Source organism: Carassius gibelio, chromosome B2, assembly GCF_023724105.1.
Source record: "Carassius gibelio isolate Cgi1373 ecotype wild population from Czech Republic chromosome B2, carGib1.2-hapl.c, whole genome shotgun sequence".
Classification (NCBI taxonomy): domain Eukaryota; kingdom Metazoa; phylum Chordata; class Actinopteri; order Cypriniformes; family Cyprinidae; genus Carassius; species Carassius gibelio.
Genome location: NC_068397.1, coordinates 838,326 through 860,461, shown reverse-complemented (window position 1 = coordinate 860,461; position 22,136 = coordinate 838,326). Strand labels below are relative to the sequence as shown.

The 22,136-nt window shown below is 36.8% G+C and overlaps 1 protein-coding gene across 4 annotated transcripts; it reads left to right on the top strand.

Annotated features, from left to right (window-relative positions):
- The first annotated feature begins 521 nt into the window (after positions 1-521).
- On the top strand, positions 522-21,565 carry LOC127950445 (F-box-like/WD repeat-containing protein TBL1XR1). Of its 4 annotated transcripts, XM_052547505.1 has the most exons (16): positions 522-987; positions 2,821-2,885; positions 6,322-6,422; positions 7,276-7,421; positions 7,536-7,737; positions 9,665-9,797; positions 10,286-10,427; positions 10,569-10,632; positions 10,709-10,806; positions 10,897-10,957; positions 11,318-11,439; positions 12,782-12,856; positions 13,711-13,838; positions 14,816-14,981; positions 16,674-16,775; positions 19,367-21,565. In XM_052547505.1, the coding sequence occupies exons 3-16, from the start codon at positions 6,365-6,367 to the stop codon at positions 19,391-19,393; spliced, it is 1,524 nt and encodes a 507-aa protein (XP_052403465.1). In that variant the 5' UTR covers positions 522-987; positions 2,821-2,885; positions 6,322-6,364; the 3' UTR covers positions 19,394-21,565. The 4 variants fall into 4 exon arrangements, 3 of the variants coding, with proteins under 3 accessions (XP_052403465.1, XP_052403467.1, XP_052403466.1); XR_008152468.1 differs by lacking the exons at positions 16,674-16,775; positions 19,367-21,565 and adding an exon at positions 14,118-14,193 and having other exon boundaries at positions 676-987; positions 14,816-14,901; XM_052547507.1 differs by lacking the exons at positions 16,674-16,775; positions 19,367-21,565 and adding an exon at positions 14,118-14,166 and having other exon boundaries at positions 676-987; positions 14,816-14,899.
- Positions 21,566-22,136: the final 571 nt, after the last annotated feature.

Below are 22,136 nucleotides of genomic sequence, written 5' to 3'. Positions count from 1 at the left end.
GATCAATTTCAGTAATGTCCAAAATTTGGTCCTTATATAATGCGCACAAACACTGATCTCGTCATAGCCTCCTGTCTGAAAACAAATTATGGAGGAATCACAACAAAATTACATACAGTATGGATTATGATGTGTAAAGCAGTAATTCAAATGGACAGCAGGTCTGCTGGTTGTTTATCTGATGGGTTCTCAATCTGCAGAGATGTTTCATAGTTGTGTCATCATCTCCCAAATGGGGGGGGGGGGGGTGTACAGGGGCTCCTAAGTTAAAATAGGCCAGACTTTATTTGTGTGTGTGTGTGTGATATATATTCCAGCTATAGAGGGAGAAAACAGGTGTAATACTCAAGGGACTCATAGTAAGTCACTGCTGCGATGCTTTTAGAAAACGTATGGTATATTCAAAATAGCAGTGTAATACGCAGACCAATGATGTCAGTCTGTTATTGAATGACTGAGCGGAGGAGATTGTGGGTGTGGCGGAATTACTGGCAGTGACCAGCCAGGCAAAAAACATTTGTTTCAGTGGTGGGGGTTGGGCATTCAACCGTGTTGTTGATCATCAATCCGATTTTATTAACTTTAACAGTTTTATGTTACGTTTTTTATTAATAAGGTTTAAGGAGTTTGTTTTTTATTTATTTTCTCGTTTTTTATATTATATTTATTTTTGTGACTGGCAGGAAACCCCGTTGGTCCGATAATCCAATTTTCGCCTGGAAAGTCTCCGACCAACTGCTAGTCTGAGGCCGTCGGCTTCCTCTGAAGCGCTTGGCTGTCCATAAACTGCTAAATGTTTGTTTTATTCCTTTATTTATCGTACGGACAAGCAGGAAAATAGATATTAATCGAGGACAGAAGTATCACAGTGGAGTTGAAAGGTCGAGGGATACCCTCCTGTCGGATCTGCGTCGGCACTGTGGCACATTTGTTCAGTGTTTTAGCTCCAGAAGCTAGCAGTTGACGAGACTGGAAGCATCGGCACGAGTAAGACGAGCCCCTCTGTCGCCCCAAACACATCCCGTAACCCAGCTGTGCGCGAGCTGACCGTGCCGTTCTTCGTTTGCGTTTTTAGATGGCTGAACTGCATTTTTAAGCCATTAGAAGTGTGGCTTTTACAGAGTGAAACTGCAGCGCGTGCGGCCGCGCGGTGGGGGATGGGCGCCCTGCTTCCTCGCGCCGTGCACGCGAGATGGACGTAGACAACAACTAGCTTTTGTTCAACCGACTAGTTAGCAGCGTTGCTATGGAAGCAGCCACGTGCTTGAACTAGAATCGCTCATTTTTTTGCATTTGTTTGGGGAGTCTGTTGTTTCCGGTGACGTTTATCCATGATGCGACGTGCGTTAGCCGTAAGCTAATAATCGAATGACATGCTTCCGGGGTGACATGTTCCGATCAGATAAAAAACAAATATATATATTTCGATTGTGTTTTTTAATTGTGCACTTAATTGTGTTTTATTAACTAAATATATTAATGTGTATTAATTATTAGATAATTTAACTTAATGACGTGTTATAACTATTAATTCTCTAAGACTTGACTAATCGACCTGTTTTACGATGATGATGATGATTATATGATCATATCAGCTGTGTAATTAGGATTTTGCTCCGTGATGTATGATATTGCTTTGTTTAATATCGTCTGAAGGACATTTAGCTATTTGATACAAATACAATAAAAAAATTTGATTAAAATAAGTTAATTGCTATTTTTTTATTTTAGTGACCATCACGGACACCTAAATATGATCACCCTCGTGTGAGGGGACCCCCGCAGAAATACAGTTTCTTGTATTAAGACCCTATTTATGCTATTAAAAATGTATATTTAGGAAAATATTTAGCTTGTATTAGGCTTTCATCTTACACTGCTTTACTACTAATTATTAGAACGTATCTTAAATTGAAAAACCCTGTACTACTGAATGACTGAGTCACATCCTTACAGACTTTCAAGTTGTTCTGAACATACAGATTCATGACAAATACACGTCTTTGTTAAACACAACAGAAGGTTTTTTGAAGAATTTTGTTGGTCTCCATTGACTTCCATAGTAGGGAAATACGGTCGAGGTCAGTGGGGACCGTCAGAAGTTCGATTACCAGATTAGTGTCAGTTCCAGTATCTGCCAACAGCCTGACTACTACTAGTGGATAATGCTGTTCTTTTCAAATATTTCTGATGGATTTTGAGTAAATATTTTGCATATCTTTCATATTTTATATATCAGGCAGTGGTCAGCCACTTAAAGCCCATATCGGTCGACTACTAGTGCAGTGCAAGTATCATGCTAGTAGTTTCAGAGGCTTGTTTTAGGTTGATATCAGCATTGGCTGCCAGTTCAGTGGTTTGATAGCTGTGTGATCAGAGCTAGACTGCTAAAGCGAAATAGGTCACAGCCTGCCAGTATATCAGATACTTTCTAGAGACCGCACCTGTGTCTTTATGAATGTAACTCTTATGTAATCTTTTGATTATTACATTTTGTGATGAGTAATTTTGTACTTGTGCTTGAAATGGGAGAATAGAATAGTATCATTAGTTTGAGTGGCCAGGAATGTTGATTTGATTGTATGTACATACACATACAGTAGTCAACATTTGAAGTGGATCAAAAAATTTACCCTAAGACTATATAAATATGTGTGTGTGTGTGTGAAATATAAACACCATTGAATTAGATTAAGACAAAATGCAATTTAATTTTCACATGTATTCTGTTGAACTGTTGCCTCTTCTTAATGAAAGAGAAAAAAATAAAAGACGTACTGTACATCTGATTGTATCTAATACATTGTCTTTTATTGACAGGCTGATTTGACTTAACTCCTATGGATCGCAAGAGAATGAGCATCTAATCAACACTTGGTAACATGGTAAGCAAGTGTCATACTATATTAACAGGGATCCTTAAAAACCATGTATATATGTTAAATTCAACCTTGTAAAATCATAAGAAGTCTTGAATACCATTCATTGCATAAAAAGTAGTTTGAAAAGGTCTTAGATTGAATGACAGAATTCAGCTTGTGCCAGTTGAGTAACTACTGTTTAGATTTAATGGGTATTAAAAAAACAAACACAAAGACAGTTTTGCTGTCTGAATAATCAGTGCTTTTTTCTTAAGAAATTAAGTGTTCTGGGGTCTGATTAATACAATTCTCTGTAGATTTCATCCTGAAAGTGTACATATGCATAAAAGCTAGATTTAGTGTATGCACAGTATTTTTCAGATTTATAATACCATGCGTACGCCAGAAATGGTGCAAAAATCCCTTTATAAGTCCTGGTCAGGGGAAGACTGTGCATACGCGTGCATCTCCACCCCGTCTCCCCGAAATCATCACATATGGAGCTTGCAACACCTAGTTTTACTTTGCATAGCCTCATCTGCGTATCATTTCAGTGCATATTCCCATCCATGTGACATCATGTTTAACACCATCAAAGACATATTAAGGAAATCTGAGATACGGACTAAAAATGCCATTTGTGCCATAGCCATACATCAATTTTTATTGCTAAAAATCATCCAATATTCTTGTTATAGAATAAACACATCAAAATATCCATAAAAACAAAACTGTTTAAAATAGTAATCAGTTAAATATTGTAGAATAGAGTTGATCCCATTCTTTTACATGGGCCCAGTAATATTTAAATTGTTTAAACAATTTAAATTAATTGTATGCAGATTTGCGGATGAAGTGCACATCTTTAAGCTCTTTCTAGTGGAAACGCATGCAGTGAAAATGAAGTATTCTGACTCGGTGCGTCAATGACAAAGTATTTTAAAAAGGAAACATGTAAATTGTACCGTTTTCTTCAAGTTGTATTCTTCGAATACAGTAGGCTATTTTTCATAATGTTGTAGCGATGTCTTCACAAGACATAAACACCTCTGTGCAGCAGCAGTTGAACAATAAGCTATTCTCATTAGACCTATTCAAACCAAATCAGTATCTGCCGTAACATCAAAGTAAGTGCGCATCGTTGATCATTGTTCCCGCAAATATTTTCTCACAACACGAGTTTAGCCGTTTAGTTTAAAGATGAATTATTGTGCACCTATAGCACTCCTCGCTGTCATTAAAACACAGAATGCCACAGAAAAGTGATCAAGCACATCCACTACAAATATGTCTAAATTCATATGATTTCGGTTTAACTTCTGCGTAGTGACTACATGTAATTTCAGAGCTTATCTCCACTAACGAGGGTGGAATATTTAATGTAGATGTGTATATTGATATGAAAACTGAGTTTAAAACAGTTGTTTGCTTCATTAATTTTCTCACTCCAGGGAAAAGAGTTTGTAGTCCTAACTCAGAGCTTGTGTGCTGGTGTGTAAATTTTCCCGTCAAGTTTTGCATAGGAAGTGGCATACGCTTCTTTCAGGGCAAATAAATGAGGACCCTGGACAGTGATTGCTATGACTGTCTGATCAACTAATTTAATGTAAAGACATTTAGCCAAAATTGATCTTGCACTTCTTAAGAATGTTGTGTAAGCACATTTTCTTTGATTATCAATATGAAAACCGTTGCACTTTCAGGGCTGGTGATGCGTTGTAAACAACAGGGAGTCGTGTTATATATGATGGGTTGCTGTTTAACGTGAAGGCTTATTAGACTGTGAAAGAGGCTTAAAGACCGAACAAGAGGCTGTAAGAGTTCTTCTGGAGTATTTCCTCTTGTTTAACACATGCAGTTCTTCCTATCACAATATCCGTCCCTACGGTGTAGCTTTCTAACAGTTCTGTCCAGTGCTGAGCAAATGGCTGGAAAATTTCCCCAGGGCTCAAATGGTCTTCCATGAGAAAGTTCAGTTGAAGATGGCAGGTTCAGTTCTCTGTTTGGTTAAACGGTTTGTGTTTACTCATGTTTACTGAGAGCAGGTTTACTACATCTAGTCATTCTGTATGGGATGATAAAAAAAAAAAAATTATAAATTGTACAAGCCAGTCAGATAGATTTACTACATCTATCTATCGATCTATTAGGGGTGGGACGGTTCGCTGAAAAAAAACTTTCGGTTCACCACACACGGTTCGGTACGTGCTGGGACTGTGGTTCAACTTAAATCTGACAAAGCACCTGTAATATGTTTTAGCATGTTAAACAAACAGGGTTCAGCTAATATATGTTTCTGTTGATGGATGCACATTCTGGCCTTTCCAGACATTACAACAACAGCAATGAGGGGAAAATATATATATATATATATATATTTGATATATGAGCAGTCATTTATTCTGTCATCACCCGGGTGGTGAAAGTGCGCGCTCACAGATGAGACCTGAACAGCACATGTTAATGTGTTTAAACTCATTTAAGCTTTGCCAGTTTAAACATTTAAGGACGCAAGCTTGCGCAATGTTTCGCTGATTTCGGAGACATGTTCACCGACGAGAGCAGTCTCGACTCAGCTAGTCCTTCTGACATTTGTCGCTGGTTTTGATGTTGTTAAACATAAAATATAATTCATTTTGAGTAAATCTAACAGGTAATCTTTGGTCTGTATTCAATTTATCTAGTAATATGTTTAAATGAAAATGAAAGGAGGCAGTGGTATTTGATATCATATTTCATTTTATTGTAAATATACAGTGAGGAAAACTGCAGTAGTCAAGACGAGCTGATTGATGTTGTCAAGTACGCACGCTGCTGTTTGCAGAATTACAGGACTTGTGATCACACTCCTGAGTCGAACTCTCATATCTATCTATCTACCTACCTACTGCTTAAAACCTATTTTTGTATGTTTTTTATGTCAGGAAGTTATAAAATAAAAAACATTTAACTTTATATTTTTTCACATTGGTAAAAAAAAAAAGTGTTAAAGCAGCAGGCAAAATTCAAATACTAAAATTATGAAGAAAACCATAACAAGTAATGTGCATGACTTAAAAATAAATGACAGCTAATGTTTTTTTTATCAGCTGGTTAAAAGTTTGGTAATATTGTGACCTATACAATTTAAATGATAATTTTTTAGTTTGATTAAATATTTAATAATAACATTTTATCAGCGTCCTTACTGGTTTGCTGCCTGTTCTTTTTTTGGGGGAACCAAATTTCTTTAAAGTATTGCATTTTAAGGAGTCTAAAAAAAACTTTTATTTGAAATAGAAATCTTGAAACATTATAGATTCCTGTCCATGTTTTAAGAAAATTATAAATTTCTTTACAAAAATCTAGCTGCCCCTGAACATTTGCCAGTAGGTGTGTACTTTATGAAGTGTGTCCAGTAAAGTCCATGCTCTGTGCTGTTACTGAAGCACAGTAACACAGCGTGCCTTTGTTTTTTCAGGCCCTACTCTCGCCTTGACCTCTTGGTTCACCCAGGATCCAAAATGAGTGTAAGCAGTGATGAGGTCAATTTCCTGGTCTACAGATACCTGCAGGAGTCAGGTGTGTATCTGCTCATTATCTGCACACTAATTTCATTTCAGCTAACAGAACATACTCTGTGTTTCCTGTTTCATATTGCATGCAGTGGCAGATTTTTGCCCTCTGTCGTGTTTATTTCATAGGAACTAATTTTTGGTTCCTGTTTCGACCACCTAACAAACCACCCAGAACACCCTAGAACCCACATTACATACTAAAAACTACTCAGGAGTTTTCCAATCTTTTAAAGTTGTCAGAGCTAATATCAGTGGTATTTCACTATATAGTTCACTTTAGTTAGTTTACTATTTCAGTAATTTCTTAACAATTTGCCTCCTACAATTTACATCCTAAAAAATTGACATTTAGTCGCCTAGCATTAAATGAATTTGCATATGCAGGTGATTTTCTTGAAATGTGCAGGGTTGTTTAAAACGCAAATACTCATCAAGTTTTATTTACGAGAGTTTATTATCATTGATTTTCTATTGTAGTTTTTTTTGTCACTTTAATTTTAGTTCTAGTAAAAAAAGTTTTTTTTTTTATGTCTAAGTAGTTTTTATTTATACGATTTATTTATTTTAGCACCTCAAGCGAAAATAAAAAAATTGCCTTGGCAGCTAGCTAAAATAAAACAAGTTAACTGTTCGTTTAGTCATTTGAATCATTTAATTTCAGTTGTTTAGTTTCTAGTAACAAAATGCTTTTATGGTTTTGAGAATAACCCTGTTTTGAAATCAGCTGCCTGACAAATTTGTTATTTGTAATTATGTAACATTTTTTAAGTTTCTTTGAGTACGGATACATTTGACCTGACTATTAGCAAATACTTGTTCCTAAATGGTAACAGGAGCTGTCTTCCTTTCCCCTGCAGGCTTCTCGCACTCAGCGTTCACCTTTGGCATAGAGAGCCACATCAGCCAGTCCAACATCAACGGTGCTCTGGTGCCCCCTGCTGCCCTCATCTCCATCATCCAGAAAGGCCTGCAGTATGTGGAGGCTGAAGTCAGCATCAATGAGGTCAGCGCTGCTACTACTACCAGATATGGATATTTCACAGCTTGCCCATTACATATGCAAGACGTGCTCAATCTGTACTCAGTGTTCTTGTACCTGTTGTGTAACGTGTCACAGGACGGTACTCTGTTTGATGGACGACCGATCGAGTCGCTGTCGTTAATCGATGCAGTGATGCCAGACGTGGTGCAGACGAGGCAGCAGGTGTATAAGGATAAACTGGCTCAGCAGCAAGCTGCCGCCGCCTCCAGCACCACAGCGGCCAAGAATGGAGAGAACACAGCTAATGGAGAGGAGAACGGATCTCACACGCTGTCTAGTAAGCTCACGCCCCACGTTACTTTGTCAAAACTGTTGGAATTGTTAATAAGGAATATTATTTAGTCCATAACACGGTTGAACCTGTGACTTTACCAAAAACTAAAAATTGTCACCATTTACCCACCCTTTTCACAATATTAATTATTGATGATTAGCCATTAATCCCTGGTCATTCTCAACTCTGGGTTTAAGTGAATCTTGGGTTATTGTTTTCAGTCTTAACCCTGGGTTAGGAATTAATCTTGGATTGGCAGGTTGCGAGTTTACACACAGTTCATTTGTAAACCCCAGATTAATATTCTTTACATATTTGTGGCATTGATAAAAATTTGGGGTGCACAATAAATACCGTCCGATAATTAATGCGCATCTTGTCAGTAAAGCCGGTTCTCTAATCAGCGGTAAATTCCATCAGGTGCGTGATTTCACGTAGAGCAGCTGTTACTACACTACATACTACACTACACAGAGCTGTTATTAACTGACAAGCTGCACAAATCCACGTTTAATTATCAGCGTTGATTTGCGCAGTTTGTCGGTTAAACACAGCTTAGATTTTTTTTTTTAGATACTTTCTCTCGTGCACACACGCGATGTGCAAAACTCAGCATTTGAACAGTCAATAGCAAATACGTAATAATAAAGGATCCTTCCAGTAGCTGATTCAGAAGTTCCAGATTGTTGTAGCAAAGTCAGAATTACCTCCTCTCCAAGGTTCACGAAACGGTTGTCCATAAAATGCATTGCTGTTCTTTTGTAAGTAATCTTAAAGATTTCTAAATGCATCTACTTTCAGAAGGCCAAATAAAATGCTTTTACTTTTGCCTAGATACACACAGTATCTCCCTGACATGAATGCTTCAACACTAACTGCAGTGTCTGAAACCACACCTTCTTTCTTTGCTTGAACAATTAGGCAGCATTATGCAAATATTACCACATAGTGATGTAGAGATGTGGGGGCGTGTTTGAATGAGCTGTTTTAGGGGGGTGTGGAAGAGTCTTAATTTTGATAAAGAATATCTCTTTGGATTTGAGACTTCTTTATGTATCAATAGCTTGTAACACTCCAAAGAGAAAGGAAAAATTTTTATCGCATCATATGACTTCTTTAAAGTCATTGAGAATTATTAACTTGACTAAATAAATATTCAAAACATCAAAGCAAGTATAAATAAATGGGAAAAAAGAAACTCATTACAGGCAAAGAACAAAATGTGTTTTCAGTGTCTGAGAGTGTTTTAAGTATCTAAATTTTTCCAGAAAAGCACAGTATCTTTTTCCGCAGCATTATTCCTGTCTGACTATTACTGCTAATGTCATAGACGTCTGCGATGCTAATAGGCTGTAGTCACACTAATGTACAAATCTATTTAAATGTATCAATGTTTTATCCTGTCCTAACTGACATAACTGACTGTTTACATTAAACTCACAATCACATAATTGCTTACATGAAGTCACGCACAACCTTATGCTCCAAACTAACTTTCAGAACAAAGACACAAAGGGCTCTTGAGCATTTGAAAGCAGAAGTTTGTCAGTAAGTGAGCTTAGTTTATCAAATTATAACTGCATTCCAAACGGCATAAAAGATGCCTTCTTAGAGCATTCGGAAAGAAAAACAATGAAACCTCACTCGCTCAAGCAAAGTTTCTCACAATGTGTATATACTGCTCAATAAAAATCCATGGTTTTCTTGTATTTGGTTTCAGCCATGAAAAAAGGTTTATTTACTTGATGGCTTTGTGTGCTTTTGGGCCTAATTGGCAGCAAACAGAGTACAACTGTCTCTGGTGTACACAAGTGTGCCTTCTCACACGTACAGAAAAAAACTATCTCAGAATCATAGAAGAGAGAATTGTGATCCATTGTAGAATCTACTGTTGTTGTCTCTTCCCTAATAAAGCCTCTTGTTTTGACAGATCACCACTCCGACATGATGGAGGTGGACAGGACAGTGGAGATCCCAGCCAGTAAAGCCATGGTGCTGCGGGGCCATGAGTCTGAGGTCTTCATCTGTGCTTGGAACCCTGTCAGCGATCTGCTGGCATCTGGGTCGGTACTAAGCCAAATCCAAAGTTTATTATCTCAAACTGTGAATTTGAATACAAAGTTCTGTCATGAAACTCTAGATGGTTGCAGCATGATGGTTTCTATCTCAGTCTGATATAATCAAACCATTATTCACATAGTGCAGCTGACTGATTTCTTTCACATCAGCAGCCAATGAGTTTGCTGCATAATGTTCAAGTAGTTGGCTAAAGCTTGCTGTAGAAGTTGTAGTGCGCTTTAGAAACCCTCCTCAATCCCCAGCTCCACCTGTATAGATCTGCAACAGGGGAATGCATGTGTGTTGTATTTAAAGGTCATTTTATATGTGCACCAGCAGTATCTCTTACATGATCTGCACAGCACGTCTGTGCATGTATTGGCTGTAGCAAGTCCAGTTATTGTTATTGAAGTCCAGTTATTGTTTTGCATGTCTTAGCCTAATGTCCTGTACTTTTTGAATGGGAATTCATCTGTTTTGTTGTTGCCATCAGCTCTGGAGACTCAACCGCACGGATCTGGAACCTGAGTGAGGGCAGTGCGGGAGGATCCACTCAGCTGGTGCTGCGGCACTGCATTCGGGAGGGGGGGCAGGATGTACCCAGTAACAAAGACGTCACCTCACTGGACTGGAATGTGAGTGCTGGGACTAGCACTTGTGAACTGCAGTAACCCTGCATGCAACGTTTGCATCTAAGCCACTTTCTTTTTTCCACACACTACATGCAAAGAACAAATCACTCCGATTCATGTTTTTCTGTCTCTTGTGTTGGACAGAGTGAAGGTACACTTCTCGCCACAGGATCCTATGATGGCTTTGCCAGGATATGGACTAAAGATGGTGAGCTTTATACACAAATCATAACATCATCAATTACAAAATCCTGTTTATCTAATAGGTGTCCCATAACTGTCAGGTAATCTTGCCAGTACACTGGGGCAGCACAAAGGTCCCATATTTGCTTTAAAGTGGAACAAGAAAGGGAATTTTATCCTCAGCGCTGGTGTTGATAAGGTACAGTATAATCTTATGTGGTTATCATATACTGTCAAAATAAGATGATGTGGTGAGGTTAAGATGCTAATGTGAATCTGCACCTTTCAGACCACCATTATTTGGGACGCACACACAGGAGAGGCCAAACAGCAGTTTCCATTCCATTCAGGTGAGTTACAAAAATCACCACAAGCAGGACATTCATTTATCTGATCATGACCTTCTTGCTAATCCAGTTGAGAACTAAGAGAAAACTCTGTTAAATACACTAATTAATGCACATTAATAAACATGCATGGCAGGTTTTCTCAGCTGTGTTGTTTGTGATGGGAACTGCAAGATCTTCGTAGTATTTCTGTATAGCTGTGGGATTTTTTTTTTAATGCCCACTGAGAAGGGTTCATTATTATAGATAGAAATCTACTTTTGGTTTCAATTTAGAAAACTTTTTCCTTGTCACCCAAATGTACATTTAGCTAGTTTCAAAAGAATGGTCAGGAATGATGTAGTTTGCATTTGCCGCCTGCAGCTCCGGCTCTGGACGTGGACTGGCAGAGCAACAACACGTTTGCATCCTGCAGCACGGACATGTGCATTCACGTGTGTAAACTGGGCCAGGACAGACCAGTCAAAACATTCCAGGGCCACACAGTAAGCCACTTACATTAGATGTTCTACCGTTGCATATATTTAAATTTGAATCTTCATCAATATTTACTTGTTTTTTGTTTTCTTTTTGCATTGACTCTTTAGTCTCTCAGAAACCCTAAAAAGTGATATAGACCCTGTAAAGTTTTGCAGTCAGAAATATCACACTTTTTTTTAAATCATACCGAACAATCAAAAAAAGCATGTTGTGTGTACACATACATGCATACAAATATCCATCTCACATTTGAGGCTTTATTTATATATATTTTTTTTTGTAAACTAAAAACATTTTGGTGGTCAGAACAATGGATGAAACCAAAGAAATTATATAAATATATTTATTCTTATTAATATTTAATCTAATGTAATGTAATATAATTTACACAGACATAAAACAGAACAGGCTGCATATTTAAAAAAAACAGATATAATTCTCTATCCTTGTAAATATATCTTAATAAAATGACCTTAACAGTTTCAATTGTTTGAATTTACACATAAATGTTCAGTTTTATTATGGTGGAAAATGCATTACCATGATGACCAAAATACATGTACCCGTTTAATTTTCAATAGACATTTTCAGTTTTGTTTTTAATTTGTCTCGTGTACGAAATATTTAGTAAACAAATCCAAATTTCTGCATTTGGCAGGCACTTGTATCCAAAGTGACTTACGCTGCTTGCAGACGACACATTTATAGTTCAGGCATTATGTGGGAATCAAGCCCATGATATCAGCATTGCTGGTAGGGCTGTGTATTGCCAATAATCTTGCAATACATTGCTATATTGTCAGCAAGGCGATATATTGGGATATTTCTTATTTTAGGAATAGGATCTATTTTTAGGAAAGCTGTCATTAAGAACACCGTTCAATTCAAGTTTCTTTGTTTAGCGCTTTTTACAATACAAATCATTGCAAAGCAACTTTACAGAAAATTAAGTTTCTACAATATTTCGTAGTCTCCTATCAGTGGTGATTGTCAGTTTATGAACATATGGCAGAAATGTACAGAAAAATCAATTAGACATAATCAAACAGTCAATGAACACTATTAACATCAATTATATTATTTGATGCAATCAAACTTATAGCAAAATTTGGTAAGAACACACCACCATATGCAAACCTTAGCAATAAGTAAATAAAAATAGTTTAACCAGAACACATTGGATCTGCATTTACAATAATAAGTCCCTGTTATTGAAACAATTTTTGTGCAGTACGAGTAAAGGGTGGGGGTGTTGGGAATCAAAATGCTTGCAGGATCCTTTAGTTAAATGTATAATACATATAAAATGGATTACATCACTGATGATTTGCACACGTTTATCTTCAGAATGAAGTCAATGCAATCAAATGGGATCCAACAGGAAATCTCTTGGCCTCCTGCTCTGATGACATGACCCTAAAGGTGAGATTACAACCAACCGTCTCACTTTGGATGATTTAGCTTTTTACTAATGTGTTTGCATTAAAGTGCTCCTATTACACCATTTTTATGGTGCTTCAAATTGAATTTATTAAATTATAAGTCAAATTGAATTATAAGTCTCCTACAAAAGGATTACATGCTTGCAAGGTCAAAAAAATCTTTAGTTTTCTCCAAATATGCATTTAATATCACCTCATTTCCCAAAGATTCTCAAACGATTTGTTCGAAGCTGTTCAAAGATTGATTCTCTCTAAACCCTTCCTTTCTTTGAGCCTGCTCTGCTCTGATTGGTCAGATGACCCAGTCTGTTGTGATTGGTCTACGGTGCATTTCGAAAATGATACTCCTATTTCAATAGTTTGTATATTGAACGCTCTTTAGAAAATATAAACCTCTATTATTTCTCATACTTGGAGGTTGTGATTCAGTGGAACAGCTGGTCCAAATAGACAGGGTACTGATCCATCTTTCAACAGCAAGCGTTTTGTGAATCTTGCATTGAACTCCCTGAGATTAAAGAAGCAGTCGTCAGTAGAATGAAGTGTTTGCGGCCGGCCAATGGAGAACATAACACATTTGCATAATGTATGTCTATCCTGAAGTGGTACTAACGACTCGTTTCAGCTGTTCAGAGTCAATTCTATGTTTTGCGAGCCAATAACTTTATTTATTGTGCACTTTCAGCTTTTTTACTTTGCATATCATTTACATTCACATACAGCTACATTACACATTGCATGACAAGCAATGTTGGAAATGGCATAATAGGTGCACTTTGATTGAGTGAGTAAGTGTTATAATCACTGATGTTGTGTTTTTTTATCGAACATTAGCTTTGGAGCATGAAACAGGACACTTGTGTTCATGACCTGCAAGCCCACAGTAAGGAGATCTACACCATCAAATGGAGCCCAACTGGCCCTGGAACCAACAACCCCAATGCCAACCTCATGCTGGCCAGGTACACAACCAGCCACCACTCAGTTCAGTTCAAGTTTATTTGTACAGTGCTTTTCATGATACAAATCGTTGCAAGGCAGCTTTCAAGAAAATAAAGTTTCTACAATATATTTAGTAGTAGCTTGTCAGAGGCGACTATGTGAAATTGATGTACATGGCAGAAATGTACAGTAAAATTCAGTTAATGACTTAATCAAACAGGCGATGAACACTATTAACAGCAATGATTATATGTTGCAATCAAACTTGTAGCAAAATTTGGTAGTTTATGTTGTTTCAGGGTTGGCATCATCTGAGGTCCTCTGAGGGTCAGCATCATCTCTTCTCAGGTGTTCTGGATCCAGACTGAAGCTTGTGTAAATCCTAGTTACGCAAAACAGAGAAACAAATAGAGACATAATTTAGCATAGCTGCAACCAAGCAAAAAGGACTTGTTCAACCCAAGCTAAAGAATAATAACGCGTATTTGATCAGATATAACTGCAGTACAAGATTATGACATGCATTATTTGAATTTAATTAAGATTTAAACAGAGAGAGTGTGTCTGAACCCCGAACACTATTAGGAAGGTTGTTCCAGAGTTTGGGAGCCAAATGTGAAAAAGCTGTACCTCCTTTAGTGGACTTTGCTATCCTAGGAATTACCAAAAGTCCAGCGTTTTTAGACCTTAGGGAGCATGATGGGTTGTAGTGCGGTAGAAGACTAGCTAGGTAAGCAGGAGCTAAACCATTCGGGTCTTGTGGGTAAGTAATAATAATTTGTAACTGATACAGAAGTTAAAAGGTAGCCAGTTCAGATAAAATCGGGGTAATATGATCATACACATCACCACCGTCACTCTTCATTTGGAAAGCCTGTCCTTTTTAAGTATTATTTTGATTTTGATTGGCTAAATGTCAAATCTGTATCTATTTTCAGTTTAGAACTTGTATATATTATGCACATTGAGTAGCTGTTTTCTTATTTTCTGCCTCAAGTGCGTCGTTTGATTCAACGGTGCGTCTGTGGGACGCGGAGCGTGGCGCCTGCATCCACACACTGACCAAACACCAGGAGCCCGTCTACAGCGTGGCATTCAGCCCAGATGGGCGGCACCTGGCCAGCGGTTCCTTCGACAAGTGTGTCCATATCTGGAACACACAGGTACTGTAGGCTCTTGAGCAAACTAATACTCATTACATATTCACATGAAAATATTAAAGTCTTCATTTTATTAGACACCGTTGAAAACAAAATACATCTAATACAGTCCAATATCAATAATATAAAATGCTAACAGATAATATAACAATGCAAATTCCATTACAGCCTTCACAATCACATCTAACTCATCCATTTCATTTTTATTAGTGCTGTCAAATGATTAATCGCATCCAAAACTGTGTTAATTTTGACAGGCATTTTTGATTTAGTCTTAACCTTTATCTTGAGACGAAAAATGCTTAATATTTTAGTCAAACTGCAGTTAACAACATTTGTTTTGGTAGCTATTTTATATGTATTCTTCAAATTAAAATAATCATGAATTCTTCTCTCTTTAGACCAAATCAATTAAGCTTATGAGAAATTTGAATTAAGGATTGAATTTGAAAAAAATATATATTTTTTCTGTGAACTATCCCTTTAAAGAGTAGTGAAAAGGGAGCAACTTATAAAAAATCTAGTTGTTCATATATAATATAGATACTTTATTTTATTTTTTATTTTTTTTTAAACAGTAGCTTTACTTAACGTATGCATTTATTTAAAAAAAAAAAAATCCATTAATGACACGGATAGGTACGTAATAGGACTGCTGTTCCTTTAAGACAGAAGGCATACATGTAATACTGACACACGTTCAGTTTTCACCCTCCTTTTCACATTCACTTAAATAACTGTATTTAGGCCTACGTGAGATACTCTGTCTACACGACAGACATCTGGACTGCTGTTGTTTGGGCACTGAGAACTGATTGTGCGTTGTATATGAAAACCGAAGAAGTGGCGCGCTAAGTTAATCAACAATGAATTGTGATTCCTGGGAAAAACGGGACATCTGGTCATCGTATCCCTATCCCTACTATAGGATGTATATAGAATGTCCGGTAGTCCTCCAATAATACTATTGTCCTTCTCGTCATGTTAATGAGGACCGGCATAAATTTCATCATTGTTGTGATCATCAGATATTAGGTTTAGCTCGCCAATGTCTTATCTTAATCACAGACGTCCTCGTCTTCGTTGACAAAATTAACACTGATCCAAAATTTAACTTTTTGTTTACATTGTGTGTGTACTGTGTATATTTATGTGTATATATAAATACACACACATGCATGTATATATTTAAGAAAAATATGCTACATTTATATATTTAATATATTTTTATGTAATATAAATTATATATTTTCAAAACGTGCTGTATGTATGTCTTTATACATAAGTGTAAATAAAAACTTTTTTTATTTTGGATGCGATTTATTGTTTGACAGCACTTATAGTTTCATTTTTGTTTTGTAAATAAAATAATGTCATATTTGATTGTTTTTAATATTCAGCTTTAAAATGTTCTACCTTCCAACTTTAGTTTAGCCATTTATAGCCTAAATTAGACGTTTAGGCATAAGACCAGTCTATTGAGTGTTTTGATAAATATACTTAAGTGTTTCAGACTTAAGTACTGTTCACACCATGGATGATAACTATAACGATATAGTCGTTCTCAATATTAAAGTGTGCACTTCGATTAAACAGAATGGATTTCATCTGCTCGCCATTAACTGGGCTGGCTAAAATAATGATCTGTTACTATGATTGGTGTTTTTAACTTGGGTTTCATTTTCCTCCCGACAGAGTGGTGCTTTAGTCAACAGCTACAGAGGGACGGGGGGGATTTTTGAAGTATGCTGGAACTCCACTGGAGACAAAGTGGGCGCAAGTGCATCAGATGGATCGGTGAGTTTCTGTGTTGCAAAGCAAAGTCACTTAGATGTCCTTTGGCTATGATGTAGACTCCGCTTGAACTGAATCTGTTTGAAAGCCATTATAGTTTTAAGTAGGGCTGCATGATTAATTAAAATTAAACCAAAATAATGAACCTTCTTACACGTAAGCGGTTCATTATTCACCAGTGGTTGTCAGTATCAGTTAGTTTGCAGTAAATGCTGCTCCATCCATTTTTCGGCTTCGGGTCGCTTTTACATGCATTTGAGAATGCAATGTGCCAGCGTTCCTTCCTTACTTGTAATAAGCACAAAAGTAGGGCCCTATGAAATCCGTTTTATTTTTTCCCAAATTCTGGATTCCATTTTTATCCATTTAATTTTTTCTTGACTCCTTTATAATGGTTGAATAAAATTTTATTAATCAAAAAGCATGTTTATTAATTAAAATGATGAAACTTAAACAATTTAATCTCTATGTATTAAGTTTAACAAAAAATTACATTTTGTGCTCTGAAATGTTCTATTTTTTCACACCATATATTTTATTGTTACCAAATTCTGTTTTAGCATGTCTAATTATTTGAATGTATAAAAACAAGTAATTTATTTTACAATAGCTGTATGAAATGTATTTTTTTGTTCCCTCTTTATCTGTCAAACTAACTAAAAGCAAAAGCACAATATGGCTCAATCCATTCATCAAGTCTGATTTTGCTGCACGTTTCTAAGTGAAGTGCACACATTTTTGGGGCGATCAGCTCGTGATCTGGTGTTTGTTTTCTAGGGCTGTGTATTGCCAAGAATCTGGCGATACGATACGTATCACGATACCAGGGTTGTGATACGATATAGAGCTGCAACTAACGATTATTTTTTCTGTCGACTAATCTAACGATTATTTTTTCGATTAGTCGACTAATCTAACGATCATTTTAATTACAAAAAAATAATCTAAATGTTCTTTTTTTAATTATCTTATGAATCCTTTGGATAACTTTACAAAAAAAAATATAAGTACAACTTCTAATGTAATATTTCAACCTTTATTCATCTTCATCCAATGTGGTTTAAGTTTTTACAGTATAAAATAATAAAGAGGCAAAGAAAATTATTTTACTATGGTAAATATGAGTTTATGATAGCGTTTATAATTAAACCACAGTAGCCATGAAATGTTCTTTAGCATCACAAACCATAAAATGTAGTCAGGGTTCTGCTATGGTTTAGCATGGTTTCCAGAGATCTGGAGCTGATTCAGGGTAGCTCGGTGGTTTGTGACTGTTGTCTCGCGGCGCGCTGTCTTTTAAGGGGCCGTTCGCATATCACATCTTTTGCGCGCTCAAGTTCATTATTTCCAATGTAGGCGCGCGATAAGCTAGCTCATAATGGAAGCTCGTTTTTTCCAGGCGCGTCCACACCGCATCGAGTTAAAAACATCTCAACTTTTCAGAATGACACAAGCGCAAGAATATCAGACCTGAAACAGGAAGTTGGTTATCAGATCACACGGTAACCAGATAAACTGTAACACCGGTGAGCGCAAAGATGTTTTCCTCTGAGGTGCTCGCGCATCGCAGTTGTGCTGCTGTGGTACACCATGTCGGTTTTGCAAAGGGAACAAAGGGCCATTTTATTTGTCCTCTGTTTAAAGTATTCCCATACTTTTGATTACAGTGGTCTGTTTTTTTGATAGAATGCAACTTTCTCCATTCCCAGTATGCCATTACGCGAGATGTAAACAAACAGTGTGATGCGTCGACGCATTTCACGCACGTCGACGTATTTTTGTAGTCTACGTAATCGATGACGTCGTTGCAGCACTAATACGATATGTTGCAATTACTATAATCAAGGCGATATATTGGGACAATTATACACCATATGCAAACCTTAGCAGAAAATTAGAAAAGGTTTACAGTTTAATTTCACAATTGTGACATACAATGCCATAACATTTTGATCTGAACAAAATAATTACATCTGCTTAATATCAACTTCCAATTGGATGCTCTTCTGTTTTGGTCTCCATATGAAGTATTTCAAGTAGTGCCCATCTGTTTTTAATGTAGCTAACATCGGCAGCATCTTTGTGTCATCTACACACTCATGAAGCTGTGAGCAGTGGGGCAAATGACGGTCATTGTGACACTGTGAAGTGATGGTGCTAAGGATCCATGTGCTTTTTTACAAATATTTATATATATAAATATTTTAATAGGTTTAACATTAGATTATCAGCTCAGAATATACACTTATTTGATTAGAAACACCGGAGATCAGAAAATCAAAGCATCATTCCAGTTAAGAATCACTTCCATATTCAGGAAAAATGTCTATTAAAAAAAAAAAAAATTCTGATCTGCAAAGAGTCACAATTGCACGAAAAAGTCATGATTGTTGTGAGAGAAAAAGTATTTTTATTTTTTATTCTGGGCCTTATAACCAGAAAGATTTGTGAGGAAAGTTGCAATTTTAAGATATAAAATCGCAGTAACAAGTTTTATTAGGCTTTTTTTAAATCCCACGGTGGAAATGAGTTTCCATAATAATCCATAAATCAAAGTGCATCTAAGTCATAATCACTTTTCTTCCCTTTCTTAGGTTTGTGTATTAGACCTAAGGAAATGACACTGCCGCTGGGAAGCCATGGACCGACTATGAATGTGTGCACAGCCAAATTTACCGACTGTCCCTGGCCCATCATCCACTGCTGTAGTCCACGCGTGAGGCGCCAGACCACATCCCAGAGCAACGGTGACACTTACGACACAAACGAAATCAGTGTGCCAGAGAACTGTTATACACGGACACAATGGACACAAGAGAAATACACCACTTATGCACACACACCTCATTACTTCCTGTGTTCATCATTCCAAACCCAGAGGGCCACGGTCCACACCGCTGTCGTGCACATATTGCACACGTCAGCGCTTCAGTGATGGTTTAGATCTAACTGCATGAGTTCTAGAGCAGAGCAGTTGAATATGGCAAACTCGTGGCCACGTGATATTGACAATTCAGAGTATTGGCACTGTATGTTTAGTGGCTCTGCGACTTTTGGAACTGTTCTCCAAAAATGCTCAAGGATTTTTTTTTTTTTTTTTGCCAAACTTTGAGAAATAATTTGTTTTTGTTTTTTTTTGTTTTTCTTTTTAAATACAGAGTTATAAGAGTACATAAATCCTATTAAATTACTCGACTATATTTTCTAAAACGAATGCCCTGTGTCATTTTATACAACCTATGCAACTTTGTGGAAAGACAAACCTGAACTTGCAGTGCATGAATGGGTGAAACTCATAGCTGAAGCCTGGACATTTAAAATATCCGATAGGCCCACCCTAAAAACGCAACGGCACATTCACTCTCGCTGTTACAGAAAACATAGCTATCAGGTTATTCATTCTTTTTCTTTGGGGAGGGGGTGTCATGTTAAATACCAATGTTCTCCTACATTGGTATTTAACATAACATCTCACTTAATGTTTATTACAAAGATTTGTTCCTCCAGTTTGATGTCCTTTCTTTAGTGTTGCGTTGTTAACTGTTTTGCTATAGAAGTCCGAGCTCTGACTGATCCGGTCTGGTCATTACTCCTTCAGTGAACTGGTATGTGTGTGATTGTAACATATGGGTCGGTGCGATTTTTATTCAGTTCCAGTCAGGCAGTGATAAAGTAAAAGTTCAAAGTCCGGCTCCGTTTTCTCTCATTTTGCTCACTCTTTTCCTTTGTAAAACGATGTCATTGCGCAGTGATGGTATGGGTGTGAACAGAAACTGACGTGGAAAAACGTAAACGTGACCACAGGTATTTTTATTATTACATGCTACTGTTGTATGGATTTTAACGTTTGGGATTTCTCAGTGCCTGGTTTCTTCAGGTGGTGGGACGCTGATTTAGAGTTCACGAGATGCTGTCACGTGTCTTTATAAAATACCATTAGACAGTCATAGGCCAGAGAAGCAGCTTTTCTCCAGCTCACTCGTGTCGCCTCTCAGCACTTTACAGCACATACTCCAATGAAATCCAACGAGCACTTAAAAGATTTTTTATCCTTTGGACTGAAATTACTTGAGTGACATTAAACATTTACTTGAATAAACCAGATCTTCTGATGATTCTTAGAGGTGAGGCGGCTGGTTTAAATCTATATAACAGTGTTTTTTTTTTGTTTTTTTTTTATAAGCGTAGTCCAAAATGCTAACAAATGCCTTTTTCTTTCCACGGATCAAGTATAACCTGCATCCCCTCCTAAAAGTATCAAAATGTTCTGATTTTTCTTAACTTTTTTTTTTTTTTTTTTTAAGATGAGTATTTTGAAGCTTGCTCTAATATAATCAACAAGTAGATTGTACGAAAAGGTTGCTATTTATTATATTGTCTATGACAGTGGAATGGTATTTTATAATGTTTTAATTTGAAAGAGATATAGTTTTTACAGTGTGCGTGCAAGCGTGTGCTTCTCTTGGTCCGCGAAGCCTAGCACTCTGCTTGCTGTGTCCACAGCCCTTTGAAATTTTGTACTTTAAAATCTTTTGTAATTCTATTGATGTTTTTAGCTCTAAGCAAAGGCACGTACATGGGCATATCAAAACATCTTGGACCATGTAAATACTTGTTCAGTGATTTTTGTCTCACTTTAGGTAATCTTTAATCTAGTTTTTTTCTCTCTCTTTAGTTATGTTTCCTGTTTTGCTCACTCTCTAGCAGAAATCACTCACTGCGATGTTGATTTGACTGTTGTGATTTGAGTCAGATTAAATGAAAAGTCCAGAATAAAATATATTTTGATAATAGTGTTCTCTGTCTGTGCTTATGAATGTCTTTGAATGCAGAAACACTGCCTCCAGTGTCATCAAGAGTATTGCAGTAAGATAAAGTCTGATTACTAGAATGTAGTAGGGTTGTCTCTCTTTGGTCTTAATAACAGCAGCTCTCAAGCTGAATGAACTCCTCAAGTTTGTGTAAAACCTGATGATCATGTTTTCCAGCTAAAGAACGATTCTGTCGAAAACAAGAACATCTGACTGTCTGTATAAAGGAAGTCACATGATCAGTTACACAACTGCTTATTTCATCAGTGATGTACAAACAGAGCACAATCATCATTTGGTCATTAATTTTTTTTCACCTTCAAAATCTTGAAGCATAATATGCCTGCACATTATGAATGTTATACAGTGTAATATATTCTAAAATCTAATAAGCCTAAACTGATACAGTGATGTTTCTTATGGAGGTAGACTGTGCTCGAACACACCCTTTACAGTCTATGGACCACACAAAACAACACAAGCAAAGACACAAAGGCAGGCTTCAACAAAAAGGCCATTTCATTGCAAAACAAAAAAATATTCAGTGTATTTA